The sequence below is a fragment of the Ochlerotatus camptorhynchus genome, unplaced genomic scaffold (assembly GCF_037179485.1).
Source record: "Ochlerotatus camptorhynchus isolate MF236.1 unplaced genomic scaffold, CSIRO-AGI_Acam_v1.1 ptg000114l, whole genome shotgun sequence".
Taxonomy (NCBI): Eukaryota; Metazoa; Arthropoda; class Insecta; order Diptera; family Culicidae; genus Ochlerotatus; species Ochlerotatus camptorhynchus.
In genome coordinates this window covers 940,340-957,420 of record NW_027040604.1, presented here as the reverse complement: position 1 = coordinate 957,420, position 17,081 = coordinate 940,340, and the positions used below count along the sequence as shown (strand labels likewise).

General features: G+C 44.1%; 2 protein-coding genes across 2 annotated transcripts in view; both read right to left on the bottom strand.

The window, feature by feature from the left end:
* Positions 1-17,081, bottom strand: part of LOC135699737 (long-chain fatty acid transport protein 4-like) — a 78,091-nt gene that overhangs the window by 39,207 nt on the left and 21,803 nt on the right. The gene's annotated exons all lie outside the window — the stretch shown is intronic.
* Positions 7,969-14,318, bottom strand: LOC135699685 (uncharacterized). Its single transcript, XM_065219977.1, has 2 exons — positions 14,214-14,318; positions 7,969-14,158 (listed from the first exon to the last, which is right to left on the bottom strand). Exon 2 carries the CDS (start codon positions 14,056-14,058, stop codon positions 7,969-7,971), a length of 6,090 nt encoding a protein of 2,029 aa, XP_065076049.1. The 5' UTR covers positions 14,059-14,158; positions 14,214-14,318.

Below are 17,081 nucleotides of genomic sequence, written 5' to 3'. Positions count from 1 at the left end.
GCAGAACTGACTATACCCAGGATTTTCCACCTCTTCCGGGGACATCCAAAACCCCTGATGCCCCAATTTTAAGAACAGAAACCCCTTCTTCATCTGGGTTGTTCTCATTTGATGACATTGTGGACGGTATTCTCAAATACCTCAACATTTCTGATCCTCTGAAAAGCATTGTTCTCACATTGCTTCCCACTGTGAAATCCTTCTTGAAGCAATTGACTTCAAAATGGCCCCTTCTTGCAGCTATCATCTCCTTCGATGGATAATTTTCCAAACGAGGTCGGGGATTTGATCACTGTTGTACAGTGGAATTGTCGAAGTCTTATTCCGAAATTAGATTCGTTCAAGTATTTAGTCCATAACAATAATTGCGATGCATTTGCCCTCTGTGAAACATGGCTCTCTTCAGAAATTGATCTCCCTTTTTATGATTTTAACATTATTCGATTGGATCGTGAGGATTCACGTGGAGGAGGGGTACTTTTGGGGATCAAAAAGTGCCATTCCTTCTATAGAGTGAATCTTCCCGAATTCCCCGGTATTGAAGTTGTCGCATGTCAGGCTACCATTAAAGGTAAGAGCCTTTGTATTGCTTCTGTATATATTGCTCCTAGAGTCTCTGTTAATCGCAAACAACTTTTCGACATATGTGCGGTACTTCCCGCTCCATGGTTGATCATGGGAGATTTTAACTCCCACGGTACAGGCTGGGGGGAGCTGTACGATGATAACCGTTCTACTTTGATTTATGATCTCTGCGACAACTTCAACATGACAATACTTAACAATGGAGAAGTAACACGTTTGGCTGGTCCATCCTCGAATGGTAGCCTTATTTTTATTTAGACCTCACATTTTGCTCCAATTCACTATCGTTGGATTGCACTTGGCATGTAATCCAGGATCCGCACGGTAGTGATCATCTGCCGATCAAAATTTCGATTGCCAGTGGGTTCAACTCGTCAGAATCCGTTGATCTAACCCGTAACATCGATTGGACTAAGTTCCAATCCGCGATAGACGATACAGTATCGTCAGTGGAAGAGCTTCCGCCGTTGGAGGAATATAATTTCCTCTCTAATCTCATCGTCGACAGCGCACTTCAAGCTCAAACACGACCATTGCCGCGATCGTCAATCCGTAAGAAAACACCATCGCTCTGGTGGGATCAACAATGCACGGAGGTTTACCGTAAAAAGTCCGACGCGTTTAAACTTTTTCGGAAACGCGGAACACGCGAGCATTTCGACGCGTACACATCTCTTGAACGCGAACTCAAGAGCCTCATCAAGGCCAAAAAACGGGGTTACTGACGGCAGTTTGTAGACGGATTGTCGCGCGAAACGTCTATGAATACGCTTTGGAGTACGGCGCGAAGAATGCGTAACCGGTCTACTAACAACGAAAGCGAGGAATGCTCGGATCAATGGATTCTTAAATTCGCGCGAAAAGTGTGTCCGGATTCCGTGCCGTCGCACTTGATTCCTCGCGAAACCGCGAATTCGGTAGACGAAATCAGTCAGCCTTTTTCAATGGTGGAACTTTCACTCGCTCTCCTTTCGTGTGGCAATTCTGCCCCGGGATCTGATAGAATCAAGTTCAACTTGCTGAAAAACCTCCCAGGCGTCGCTAAGAGGCGCATGTTGAACTTGTACAATCAGTTCTTGGAGTTCAATATTGTTCCCGACGATTGGAGACGAGTAAGGGTGATAGCCATTAAAAAGCCTGATAAACCCGCGTCGGATCACAATTCGTATCGGCCCATCGCGATGCTGTCGTGTATTCAGAAATTGATGGAGAAAATGATCCTTTTTCGCCTCGACAAATGGGTTGAGACGAACCACCTTCTTTCAGATACTCAATTTGGTTTCCGTAGGGGTAAGGGAACGAACGACTGTCTCGCGTTGCTTTCCTCGGAAATTCAGTTAGCTTTTGCTAAGAAAGAGCAAATGGCTTCTGTGTTCTTGGATATCAAGGGGGCTTTTGATTCAGTATCCGTTGAAGTTCTTTCAGAGAAACTCCACGCTTGTGGATTGTCTCCATTAATGAATAATTTTTTGTACAATTTGCTGTCAGAAAAACATATGAGCTTTTCTCATGGAAACTCTACAGCTTTTCGATTTAGCTACATGGGTCTCCCCCAAGGCTCATGTTTAAGCCCCCTTTTGTACAATTTCTACGTTAGAGAAATTGACAATTGTCTTAGTGACAATTGCACGTTGAGACAACTTGCAGATGACGGCGTAGTGTCTATCACAGGGCCAAAAGAGGTTGACCTGCAAGGACCCTTACAGGATACCTTGGACAATTTGTCTACTTGGGCTATTCAGCTAGGTATCGAATTCTCCTCGGAGAAAACTGAGTTGGTCGTTTTTTCTAGGAAGCATAGCCCAGCACAACCGAAGCTTCAACTTTTGGGTAAACCGATCACTCATTCCATGTCTTTTAAATATCTCGGGGTCTGGTTCGATTCCAAATGCACCTGGAGATCCCACATTGAGTATCTGAGACGAAAATGCCAACTAAGGATCAATTTCCTTCGATCAATTACCGGAACGTGGTGGGGAGCCCATCCACAAGATCTTCTGACGTTGTACCGGACAACGATTTTAACGGTTTTAGAGTACGGTAGTTTTTGCTTCCAGTCGGCAGCTAAAACACACATCATCAAGCTGGAACGGATCCAGTATCGTTGTCTTCGTATCGCGTTAGGATGCATGCACTCGACTCATACTATGAGTCTCGAAGTGCTGGCGGGCATGTTGCCACTATCCATCCGTTTTTCAGAGTTATCTCTGAGGCTCCTCACCCGTTGCGAAGTAATGAACCCACTGGGGATCGAAAACTTTGAAAAGCTTCTGGACTAAATCCTCCAACATGTTTGATGACTTTGTACTACCTATATTTAACACAGCCTTTCAAGAAATATTCCCAATCGTGTAGTCTTCTCCGATTTCGGCAATTCAGTGAATTTTGATTTATCTATGACGCAGGAAATCCGCGGAATTCCAGAGCATCATCGTCCTATGATTGCTCCGTCATTATACGCTGCAAAGTTTGGCCATGTTGATTCTGCAAGAACGTTTTTCACAGATGGATCTCTAATAGAGGAGTCCGCTGGTTTTGGTGTATTTAATGAATTTCATAGCGCCTCTCGAAAACTTGAAGCTCCTTGTTCTGTGTATGTGGCTGAACTGGCAGCAATTCACTACACTTTGGAAACTATTGCTTCACTTCTTCCACACCACTACTTTATTTTTACGGATAGTCTCAGTTCTGTCGAGGCTATCCGTTCCATTAGGCCGGTAAAGCACTTCTCGTATTTTCTCTTGAAAATACGAGAACTGCTTAGTGCTTTATCCGTGCGCTCTTTCATCATCACCTTCGCGTGGGTCCCTTCGCATTGCTCAATTTTGGGCAATGAGAAGGCGGATTCACTTGCGAAGGTGGGCGCTATGGAAGGCGACATATATGATCGACAAATCGCCTGTGAAATTATAGTGAATTTTTTTTTTCTATTTATCGTCAGCAGTCACTCGTTAGCTGGCAACATCAATGGAGTGAAGGGAGCTTGGGACGATGGCTACATTCAATTATCCCTAAGGTGTCGAAGTTTGCATGGTTCAAAGGGTTGGACTTGAGTCGAGACTTCATACGCGTGATGTCTCGTCTCATGTCCAATCACTATTGTCTAAACGCTCACTTGTTCCGTGTGGGGTTGGGAGACAGCAATCTCTGTGAATGTGGACAAGGTTACCAGGACGCTGATCACATCCTTTGGTCTTGTGCGGAGTATCGTGGAGTCAGATCTCATTTTTATGATTCCCTTCGGGCTCGAGGTAGACAACCTAATGTTCCAGTTCGGGATATTTTGGCTAGACGCGATCTGGAGTTTATGAAACTCATATATGTTTACTTTAAGGATATTAACCTTAGATTGTAAGTTTGATTAACCTTGTGTTTAGTTTGTATTTTGTACGTGTGGGTTTTTTTTTTCAATGTTTGTTTTCAAGATGAATAGAAATAATTTCATGCTTTAGGATTAATTAAATAATTGTATCGTAAACCACATTTCAAACCTCCTTCTTCCCTTTTCCCATCAAATAAATTGTAAATCTCCACTAACCTCGAGACAACCGCGAGTACTCGGTCCAGTTCATTTAACTTTAAATTTAAGACAGTAATAATGTATAACGCAAAGGATAACTCGGCTCTGTAAAGTTTATTCGATTGAGCCTGTACAAATAAAAGAATTATAAAAAAAAAAGAAATTCACGTAACTTTTAAGTGAAGCCGATTTGACGATTATCGGAACGTCAATTAACACGTCATATTCACCTTTTCAGGAGAACTATGGAAAATATCTACGTACTTTTTCAGGTGAATATTACGTGAATTGAATTTGCATTTGAGCGATTCCCTACGAATTCGCAAATCGGTTTATTTTGTATTTTTTGGTTTGGTTGAAAATTTGAAAATTTGGAGAAACGTTTCTTATCACCGACTATGCCATTTTGCATTTTCATAGCGCCAATTTGATTCCAGTCTTATTTTTGAAAAGGGCCTATAGAAAAAATATCAAGCTAATCTTCAGAAAATTTTTACTCGAAAAATGTTTGTACGATCTGTTTGGTGTCTTCGGCAATATTGCAGATAATAGATGAGACTATTTCAAAATGTATGCACTCTGAAAAAGTACTCAACTTTTTTTTCAAATAAAATCTTAAAAAAACAAATTTTCTCAAAAAACGATTGCCCTTTTCAAAAATAAGGCTGGATTCAAAATGGCGATATGAAGATGCAAAATGATGCCATTGCTATATATTTAAATTATACTGTATATTACAAAAAATACTGGGACGGGAGGGAGCATCAGGGCATCATTGAAGTTGTAACTGGATATTGGAGTGGAGTTCCAACCGGAGTCTAGGAGGGAATGTGTAATGTCATTTTAGATAGTTACATTTCACTCCAACAGTTGCAATAAATTTGACGCGCTCTTCTTGAACAAAACATCCCGTGGAAAGCTTAACATGTATTGCGAATTTTGTTATTCGTTTTGTTGGATCATATTGTTGGAAGGAGATTCTCTTATTCCCGCGGGTTTCGCGTAAGTGTCTCTGCTTACGGGTCCGTCCAACTCTTTTTGGCCCTTCATACAGCAGTATGTTGAATTCAGAATGATGAGTTGCTGTTGAGTGGAGCCGCATGCAGGGCAAGATCCAAGCTAGGATGGTGGCTACTTACATACATACATACATACATACATACATACAAACATAAAATATTACATGAATTGTATTTGCAGTGTAGAAATTTCAGGCCGATTTCTAATTGTTAAACAATTTGTACCTCATTTATTGGTCACAATTACAGACTCAACGTAAATCACATCAGTTGCAATGGAGTTTTCAAAGAGGAATAAACGCTCCTATTTCTCTTCATGAATAGATTCTGCGCACGGAAACTAACCTAAATGGCTAAATGTCCCCGTCCCCTTTGCTCACCCACGTATTTTGACAGTTCTGCGGGCTTGTTTTGGCTCCCATTGGTTGCTATCTTATTTACTCTTATGAAGAACGGAGAATCAAATGAAGGTGATAATCGAGATTAGCAACATTCTAACAGCATCCGCTTATTTCACTCACCATAACATCCTGGAACTTTGGAACCATGTTACCGCTTAAAGTATTTATAGAAAAAAAAATTCCACCCAACCACAATATCGACCAGAAAAAAAATTCCGTTTGGTTTAACCTTCTCGATCATTAGCCTTTTGGAAAGAGCCGCCGCATTGACGTCACTGAATCACTAAGCATGGCGGGCAACCTACTGAGCAACTATTGCGCGTCGTCGTGACTCGGTGATCGAGAGAAAAACGGTGTCATGATGCAAACCTAAGAGGAAGAGCAGACAATAGGGGGACTTTTATGAACCAATGTTCTGTCAAACGCGAACCAGCGCGAACGTATAGAAACGCGAGAATTTTTACAACAGGGAATCTATTTTGACAGTCGACTGCGTCGCCCATAATGTAATCGTTTTTGCACGGTCATTTCCGCGAGAGAAGAAGAACACGTCACAGACAAAAAGAAGCCAGTTGTATCTTCTTCCTCTTAGATGCAAACCAAACATAACCAGTGTGGTCAGGTTTATGAATTTTGATAAACTATTAGGTTTTTTTTAAACGCGCAGAACAAACTCTATACTCAGCGGATTAAACTATCAATATTCATAAGTTTGCCCTATGCCTTATAAAAAATTTACGGTGGCTAAAATACTCAAAACAAAAACATTAGACGCAATGTTGAATCGAATCTATGATCCATATACACTTAGATTTTTTTACAGAAGTCAGTATTTTTACTGGGTTTTTGAATTACTGAAAAACTCGGTTTAAATTCAAATAACCGTGGTTCGTAAAGATTCGATAAAATCGACAAATTTTATTTTTCATCATTAAACGGGGTTCACAGAAGTGAGTCTGTAAATTTTCGTAACACATTTTCCCAACTTGGCATTTTTAACAGATTTTAAAAATTTTACCGAACAGTTCCGCAATTCAAAAACTCGGTAAAATTACTGACTGGATCAGAGCGTAAAATTATTGACTGCTCAGGCTGAGTGTGAAAGCACTGCACTATTCAATCAATTGCTCTGTCCAGACCGTTTGTGCCAAACGGTAAAGGACGAGGCAATGAAAGAGCCAGCAAAACATTCAGTCACGCACGAACAGCCGACTCGCACCACTTGCCTTTTTGCTCACACAGCATGTAATTAAGGCATTTTGCCATAGAAATTGTACACTCAGTCATTCAAAACTAGAATTGGGTACCATCACGGAAAATTCAACGTGCTGACTGAGTGCTCGGTTATCAGTGACTCGTTTACCTCTCAATCATTCAGACTCTCACGAGGCAGATGGCAGTTCGTATTCATAAGAAAATTACTCATTGAACCTGACTGTTTTGCGCACTGGACTGCAAAATACTGTCGTCTGTCAACGCTTGGGAAATACACATTTTCGGCAGATGTGGCAATTATAACTACAGTAAAAACAAATTCTCCAATCTACGGATTGCACTGCGTGAAAAAACTAACAACACTGCATAACACTTCTTATTTTGTTTTTGCCAACTGCTCATCGTGGAGCGCAAAGCTTCAATTATTCTTCATGGAGGTTCAAATTGCTGACCGAATCAGCGTTGCCAGATTGTTTTCATGATTATCGGTATCAAATGATTAAAAAATCGGTATTTATCGGTAATAACTATTTTCATTGATTGTATTTTTTTTTTTTCAATTTTGGACTAAAATCGAAAGATGTACTTTCCATGTAAGTCGGAAGAAACTTCTGGAAAATATTTGAATTAGTCTCTTAATGGTACCGACAAAATTTCCAGCGGAAGAATAAAGAAGATCTTGTTGAGAAAGTTTGAAGGAAGTTCTAAAAAATATCTTTAAAAAAACATCCGATGGGGATTGTTACAGTGGCGAACAGAAATGAACACCGGGTTGTGAGCAGCACAAATTTTGGATAGGTGCAGCTTTAAACTGCAAGTAGTATATTTAATTAGTACAATTTCAATTTACACATTGTGTTACTTACACTTTCGGTGCTTTCACCAGATGAAAGTTTCTGTTCGCTGGGTTATGTTTTTCCACGCTATGAGAACTGTAAGTTTGGCTATTTTAATTTTCTATTCTTAGTTAGTTATTTTACAATTTACTCACAATTTTGTGTAGATTTTCAATTTAGATTTACTAATTCATAGGCTAGGCTAATTCAAATAGATTAAGAATTTAGGATTCACACTTTTCACTAGAATGACTAAGTATTAACTCAAGATTGTTTTGCTGACCGACTATCCACTTCTTCCTTTCATTTATGATGTTCCTTCTCTCTCTTCGTTCGCTCCTGTCATTCGATGACAACAGACAGTTGAACTCCGCGGTTCGGTTCGGGTTACACTACGTATCGCGACTTGAGGCAGTGATCCCAGCGCCAACATCCTCCCCCCCGTAACACTGGCCACCAGTTCCAGTTTTACCACTATCTACTATGTCCAGAATAGCTAGCTTTGCGACAGGCCTACGCAGCAGCCCCTTCGCAGTTCTTATGATAGCCTGACGGATCCTTCCGTCACCCCCAGGCACAACCTCCATCACTCGTCCCCTGATCCAGCTGTTCCTCTTGCTGTCCTCCACGATCAGCACTAGGTCGCCGGTAGCGACAGCCCTCTCATCGCCGAACCACTTTGTTCTCCTGGTCAGGGTCGGCAGCATCTCTCGAGTCCAGCGCCTCCAAAAACAGTCGAGTTGATGGTTGATCAGGTTCCAGGAATTCTTCACTGCTACCGAGCTATCGGTCGGCTCCGCTACTGGTTGTCGCACCCCGGTTGAGTTTCCTAGCAGGAAATGGTTCGGAGTCAGTGCTTCACTTTCTTCCGCGTCCAAGGGCAGGTAAGTGAGTGGACGGCTGTTGACGATCGACTCCGCTTCGATAACAAACGTATTCAGCGATTCGTCGTCGAGCTTCCGGTCACTACTGTTTGCGCCCATCATCGCTTGCTTGATCGAACGCACCATGCGTTCCCACGCTCCGCCCATGTGGGGTGAAGATGGAGGAATGAAGTACCATTTAGTTGTCGTATTAGTCACGGTCGCGGCAAGACCTTGTTGAAGCTGTCTCATCAGCACCCGCTCAGCGCCGTGGAAGTTTGTTCCGTTGTCTGTGTAGATTTCGGCTGGAGCACCACGACGACCCACGAAGCGACGGATGCTCTTGAGGCAAGCATCAGTTGACAGACTGTACACTACTTCGCAGTGCACTGCTCGAACAGTGAGGCAGGTGAAGAGCGCTATCCACCTTTTTGCGTTGCTGCGACCGACCTTCACTAACAATGGTCCAAACAAGTCCAGGCCAACGTAGGTGAATGGTCTTGCGTATGAAGCTAAGCGGGCCGGAGGAAGTGAGGCCATTCGTGGAATGTGAGGTACTGCTTTACGAATTTTGCACATTGTGCACACGTTGACGATTCTCCGGACAACTGTTCGAAGGCGGGACACATGATACCGCTGCCGTATCTCATTCACTACGGTCTCCGAATTGGCGTGTCGATACTTCCTATGATAAGCGTCTACGATCAGATCCGTCACCCGGTGATTGTTGGGCAGGATCGCTGGAAATTTCACTTCGTTGCTTACATTTTCTGCTGCTCCGATTCGCCCATCCACCCGTAGAATCCCGGTGTCGTCGATGAACGGCGTCAACTGATACAGCACACTGTGCTTGCTCAACCCTTCTGGGTGTGGTCTCGGATGATTCTGGTTGTTTGAGAGGATTGTCAGTTCTTCGCGGTAAGTCTGCCCTTGTACCATCCGAATCAAGGTCGCTTCTGCCTGTCGTAGTTCCTCTTGAGTGAGGTAGCCTGTATGCTTCGCTTCACCGTAGATCATCCGTTTCACATTTCCCACGTATCGGTGCACGTAGGCCATTGCTCGATGCATGCGCTCCCATTTGGAGAAGCGATCACAATCTATTACTACTGGGAGCACGACAGTTTCGACGTGAACGTTACAGCCACGTAATTCTTCCTCGACGACCCCTTGTGACATCTTCTGTTTCGGCCATTCTTTCTCAGGCCGTTGCAGAAACGGTGGTCCTTGGAACCAGACTCCTCCGACGTCCATGGATGGCCCGCTTCCCCATTTGGTTGCGTAATCCGCTGGATTCTGCTTCGACGGTACCCACCGCCACTCGATCACATCCGTCTGCTCCAGTATTTCACCAATCCTACAGGCCACGTACTGTTTGTACTTGCGGGGATCCCCTCTCAACCAGGCTAGCACCGTCGATGAGTCTGACCACAAATATCGCTCCGTAACTTTCACAGTATGGGATTCATGAATGGACCTCAATAATCGGGTCCCAAGCGTAGCGGCCTGCAACTCCATTCGCGGTATCGATAACGGTTTCAACGGCGCCACCTTTGTTTTCGCCATCACCAAAGCACATCTTGGTGTCCCGTCTGCATCGACTATTCGAAAATACGCCACTGCTGCATACGCCGCTTCGCTTGCGTCGACGAACACGTGTAATTGCAGCTGACGGTAGCTCTGCTCGGTGGCGTTCGGGAAATAGCATCGGGAAATTTGTATGGTCGATATCCGCTGTAGCAGAACAGTCCAGCTCCGCCAACGTTCCCAATGTTCCTCGCTTATCTCCTGATCCCACTGTGTTCCAGCACGCCAAACATCTTGCAGCAGAATCTTGCCCTGAACCATGATGAAGCTTAACAATCCCAGCGGATCGAAAAAGCTCATTAGACACCGCAGGACTTGCCTCTTTGTGGGACGGGAGTCGCTGTCCACGATTTGCTGTATGTCGTCCTTCATCTGTGCGCAGAAGCTCAGGGCGTCTTCCTCTGTCAACCACAGCATACCAAGCACCCTGCCGTATTCCATGGTTTTATCCATAAACATATGCCTGTAGCTAGGGTCCGCAGCCTCTCCCAATCGTTGCTTTACATGGATACTATTCGTTTGCCAGTTCCGCAGCAGGAAACCTCCTTTACTATGGATTGCCTTCACTTGCTCCGCTATATCTGCTGCTTCCGCTTCGGTACCAAAGCTGTCTAGGTAATCATCGACGTAGTGATTGGATATGATTCCTTCAACGGCTCTTGGATACTCTCCGGCAAATTCTGCCGCATTTCTGTTTTTGACATATTGTGCAGACGCTGGGGAGCAGGTTGCCCCGAATGTCGCAACGTCCATGACGTAGATGTCCGGTAAAACGGTCGGATCCTTGCGAAATAGGAAACGCAGCGATTGTCGGTCCATCCTACGCATCCACATTTGATGGAACATCTCTTTAATATCGGCGGAGACCGCCACCGCATACTGTCGGAACCTTGACAAAACTGCGGGCAACGACGTAAGTTGATCCGGGCCTTTGAGAAGCAGTGTGTTGAGAGATATTCCGTTAACTACAGCTGCGGCATCCCAGATGAGACGCACCTTCTCCGGTTTCTTTGGATTCACCACCGCTCCCAGTGGTAGGTACCAGACCCGTTTAAGATCGGTTGTCTTCAACTCTTCCTCACTGGCTCGATGCGCGTAGCCTTTCAGCTGATATTCTTCTATCTGACGGTGAATGTTCTCCTTCAACAATGGATTCCTAGCCATCCGACGTTCTAGGCACTCGAGTCTTCGCAAAGCCATTCCGTAGCTCTCCGGAAACTCAATTTCATCATACCTCCACAGCAAGCCGGTCTCGAATCGATCGCCTACGCGTACAGTGGTTTTTTCCAAAATTTCTTGAGCTCTTCTGTCTTCGGCCGAAACCAATTCTGTCACTGGTTTGGCACCGACGTCCTCGAGGGCGAAATAGTCCTTCATCATTTCGTGCAGTTCACGGTCACAGTCACAAGCATGGAAGTTGAGTGTATTTGACAAGGGAACACCACCTCCTCCGTATATGCACCAGCCGAGACGAGTTTTCACGGCGACCGGTTCGTTGATTTCACCCTCTTTCACCTTAAACGGAATGGTAAGTCGCAAGTTATTGACCCCAATCAGCAACTGAGGGACCGCGTTCTCATATCCAGCAAGCGGAAGACCTTTGAGATGCCTGAACTTGTCCACGAAATCGTTGATGTGTAGCGTCTGACCCGGCAGAGCCAGCTTCTTTACGGTACGAACATCCTCCAGTTTGTAGTGCTTTCCATCGTTAGCGCTTGATACCTTCAGCTGTAACTGCTTCGAGTCTGCTTCGATTCTAGACACATCACCCGTCCAGGTTAGGCACAGTGGTGCCGCTTTTCCGCTGGCGCCGATGTCGTTTGCGAGCTCCTCTTCAACGAGTGTGAGGGACGACCCATCGTCCAGAAAGGCGAAGGTCTTCACCGTTTTCTTTGGTCCGTAAAGTGTTACGGGAATAATGCGAAAAAGTAACGATTGATTCGACATACGATGCGCATGGTTGCCAGCGGATTCGATATTTGAAGCTGGCCTCAGCGTTGTCGCTCTTCCGGATGGTTGATTACTACGGTTGGAATGAAGCAGAGGGTGATGCCGAAAGGTACATCCGTTGATTCCGCATTGACTGGCATTCCGGCAACTTCGTCTCCCGTGCGCATTTAAGCAGCTGCGGCAGAGTTCGTTGTGTTGCACTTCCTTCCAACGATTGTCGATGGAGAGCGCTTTGAAACTGTCACAATCCCGAACACGATGTCCACGTCGTTTACAAACGCAACACTGCTTCTCCTCGTTCTTCGGCTGCTCCGGCTGGCTTACATGTGTGTTGATTGTTCCCTTATGCTTCATCCTTGACTTCTCCACGTTGGCACCTTTCCCGAATCCTCCTGTGAACTGCGTCACCTTGCTGGCCGACACCACCACGCCATTCATGAAGTCCCCGAAGGTCTTAAGGTTCACCGCCGGGTACCGCTGCATGAAATTCGCCCACTCCATCTTGACGTGGGCGGGCAACTTTTCCACCAACTCCATCAGCAGACACGGGTTCGTAAGGTGTGCATGTTGACCCGCTGCCTCCAGGTGGTCACACAAGCTTTGCACCGCCATCCCAAACTCGATGAGGGTTTCGAGACGTTCCGCCTTGGGCGCTGGAGTTGACCGCACCTTTTCCAACAGCACGTTGATTAACAGCTCCGGACGTCCGTAAAGCAGCTGGAGAGTGTTAATAACTTGTGGCACTGATTCTGGTAGTAAAAGACGGCTTCGCACGGCTTCATACGCGGCACCTTTCAAACACCGTTGCAATCTGGCAAGGTTTTCCACATTCGAATATCCACACGCGGCGGTTGTGTTCACGAAAGAACTGACAAAGATCGGCCAGTCCGCGGGGTCACCGGCGAAAGGGGGTAAATCGCGAGGCATTATTTGTCGTGCGGCTAACTGCGAAGGGGCAGGTACCGGGTTTGGTACCAAAGAAGTGGGAGGTACCCTTGGTGCCGGAAAAGTTAGAGGCACACTTGGTGCCGGAATAGTGCCGGGCACACTCGGCTGTATATGGCCAACATTGGGACCCGTTGTTGAAGTCAACTGGGTTTGGTTCCATCCCAAAGGCAAAGAGAGAGGAACCGTAGGGGCGGGATGGCCTAGTAGAACAGGCTCAGTCCCAATTAATTTTGCCTGACTCGGGTTGACGAGAGTCGGACTAATCCCCAATTTCGCTAGCATATCCGAATAATCTTGACTCGGTTGAGCAACATCCTTATGTATAGTAGAATTAAGTGGTGGCTTACCTGGTGGAATTACGGGGGGCTCAGAGGGGAAAGGGTTACCAATAAATGTCGTCATACGACTTTCGACTCGCTGATCCGGAACCGTCTTGGGAATCGCGCCTGTTTTCCGCTGCTGATTCCAAAAAAGCTTCGATACTTCCACTAAGGTTTTCCGTCGTTGCTTCTGCTGCGCCGGATTGTGATCCATCGGCGATAATATCACCTTCTCCTGCTCCTTCACTGGGTTGACTTCCGTCTGACACCCCGTTGGATTACGGCGCTCGACCGGTTCGTCGGACTTCGGTAATCCTCCTGCGGCTTCCTCACCTGGCGCGATTTCCGAGGAATGCTGTTGCACCCATTGTGTCACACGTTGTTGACTCGCTCGTCGACTCACCCGGCTGCGGTTGCTTTGGTTGTCCCGTTCTTCGTCCAACTGTTCCTCCAGCAGGGTATATTTCTCCTGCATGAGCCTCTTCTCCTGCTCGATGGCCCGCTTCTCGGCTTCCAAGGCGCGCTGCTGAATGGCGCGCTCCTCCTCCAGTTTCTGCAGCTTCAGGGCAATTCGAGCTGACCGGTTGGTCGACTTAGTGTTGACACTCAACGGCAAGCAATTGCGGCATGTAAATGCCCGCTCGGCGACCGATTCCGTCACCCCCGCACAGCTCATGTGCCACCAGCTGTCGCACTGGTCACATTGGACGAAATTGTCGAACGATACGGGGCGCGAGCAGCTCACGCAGCCTCCCGATCGATTCCTGTCCGGCGTGTGGGATGACTCAGCATTATCGCTGGCTTGTTTCGCACTCATGTTAGTGAACTTACGAAAGTTTTAAAGTGTGTTACAGTGGCGAACAGAAATGAACACCGGGTTGTGAGCAGCACAAATTTTGGATAGGTGCAGCTTTAAACTGCAAGTAGTATATTTAATTAGTACAATTTCAATTTACACATTGTGTTACTTACACTTTCGGTGCTTTCACCAGATGAAAGTTTCTGTTCGCTGGGTTATGTTTTTCCACGCTATGAGAACTGTAAGTTTGGCTATTTTAATTTTCTATTCTTAGTTAGTTATTTTACAATTTACTCACAATTTTGTGTAGATTTTCAATTTAGATTTACTAATTCATAGGCTAGGCTAATTCAAATAGATTAAGAATTTAGGATTCACACTTTTCACTAGAATGACTAAGTATTAACTCAAGATTGTTTTGCTGACCGACTATCCACTTCTTCCTTTCATTTATGATGTTCCTTCTCTCTCTTCGTTCGCTCCTGTCATTCGATGACAACAGACAGTTGAACTCCGCGGTTCGGTTCGGGTTACACTACGTATCGCGACTTGAGGCAGTGATCCCAGCGCCAACAGGGATCTTCCAAGACAAATATTTAGAAACTTCTGGCTAAAATTTTTAGAAACTTTCGGAACAAATCCAGAAGCCAGAAAAGTTTGGAAATCGGAAGCCAATCCCGGAGGAACCATTTCCAGGGGAAGTTAGGAGAAGCTTGGAAAAACATTTCAATAAGTCGGGAAAAAAAAACCTACGGAGAGTGACTTATGGAGAAACTTCCAGAGGCAGACGAAAGAAACGTCTGGGAGAACTCGATAGATACATCCGATAGAACTTTAATTGAACTTCTTGGAGAAGACAGAAGAAACTTCCAGGAGACACTGGGAGAAACTTCTTAAGGTAGATTGGAAGAAACCTCTGGAAAAAGTCGGACACCAAAGGGCTTACGGAACAGTCGAAAGATACTTCAAGGAGAAGATGGGAAAATATCTGGAAGAAATAGATTTCTGGTGAATGTTAGCACAATATTCCCTGAAGTTCGTCACATGCTCTATTGATCCAGCAATTTTCCTGATATTTATAAAACATCCCTGAAATGCCTACAATGTTCATGCAGTTTTCGGAACATTCCATAATTCTTTGGAACTCCTTGAAAGTTCTTGCAATTTTCCTAAAGTTACTGGGGCTGTTTTGAAGTTCTCTGATCATCCTCAAAGTACTCGTAGCTTCCCTAATTATTAAGGAACTACCGGAAAATCTCTTAGCTTCTTTAAAAGTCCCTGGATCTTCTTTAGCGCTTTCATTGTTTTTCTTCAAATTAATGAACATCAGCATTAAAGTTCTCGGAACTTCCCATTTTTTTATTTTTTTAAGTTTTCGAAACTGCCGATAAAACAAACAGAACTTCCCTTAAAATGTTCTCAAAATTTTCTAATGTTCTTGTAACTTCCCTTACGTTTCAAAATTTTTATGAACCTCTCGAATCTTAACTGATGTTTTCGGAAAGTCCCTGAGTTTCTCGGAACTCATTTAAAGGTTCAGAAATTTCCTTAAATGTATATGTCCTAATGCTTCCCTAAGGTTATCTCAATTCTCCTGAAACAAATGGAACTATCCTGAAAACCATTAAATTTCTTTGAAGTTCTTTGGGCTTGTGAAGTTTCCAAAATATTTCAGTTTACTTAAGTTCATTGGAGTTCTCTGGGCTTTCCTCAAATTCCCGGGTTCTCGGATTTGAACAGAAGTTAATGAAACTGTCTTTAATTTATTGGAACCTACCCAAAATTACGAACTATTCTTAAGTTTAAGAACTTCTGAAAAGTTCCTGAAGTTTTCCTGAAACTAATGGAACCACAATCTAATGGAAACTCTGGAAGCATTTCTGAAGTTCCGGGGAAGTTGAAAAAACTGACGGGAGGAGACGGAAGAACCTTTCGAGTGAAGCCAGAAGAAGCTTCCAAGGGAAGTCGAAACAGCTTCCTGGAAGGAATCGGAAAATACCTTACAGCGTAAGGTGGACGGAAGTTCCTAGGGAAAGTTGGAAGACACTTCCAAGGAAAAATTAAAGAAATTTCAGGAAGTTCAAAAATTAACTTTTTATGGACCTATTTATCCACTGAATAAAAGTATTTCCCGATTTCCAGAATTTACCATCAGCTGTTTCTCGACTCCTTGGTAGCCAAAAACGGCGAGGAAATGGAAGCATTAGTCGAAAGAGTATCAAGCATACACTCATAAAATAAGTCACATAACCAGTGGAAAATATCCATGTGAATTTCACATAACTTTCATGTGATCCCATAATTGGGAATTGCACCACTAAATCACATGAACGTTATGTGTCCAATGAAATCTATATGGTTTCTCATATAGAATTTCTAATGCTATGTGATATTCAGGTAAAAATCATTGTTTTTGTTTTTGTAAAAATACTATGTGCGTTCCTCATAGAAACTAAGTGAAAACTTTTTTCAGTGTAAGACATTTTTAAAGATTTTTTTTTTAACGCAGTCTCAAACATTTTAAATTTCAATAAGTAAAAGTAAAAGTCATCAGTGATCATTTTGATTATTAATTAAAAATCGGTATAAATCGGTATTATAACTCAAAAATCGGTATTCTGAGAAACCTTATCTGTATATCGGTATCAAGTTTGAAAATCGGTATAAATACCGATAAATCGGTATATCTGGCAACACTTGGACCGAATGCCGATGAAAAAAGGAACCCCCCATTAAATAATTATTTTTGGATTTTTACGCATTTGTTTGTTTACAATAAGCAAGGGGCGAAAAAAGCGTTCGGAAGGCTGCTTGGACGAACCGGTTGAGTCTCGGTTTCAGCACACATTAGTGGGTTTTTTTTTTATCACATCACATCTCAGTTTGTGGGTGAATATTTGACGAAACGGCTATTAACTATATCTTCAATTTTCAGCAGCTGAAGCGCATTAGCCTCTGGATGACCTGTGTGCTTTGTATACGCGCTGTCATAGCAAACAAACAATAAATAACACACATACATACACCGAAAGACTCATTCT

Excerpts from the sequence above, each read along its gene's own strand:
- LOC135699685 (XM_065219977.1), bottom strand. The coding sequence starts at position 14,058 with ATGAGTGCGAAACAAGCCAGCGATAATGCTGAGTCATCCCACACGCCG.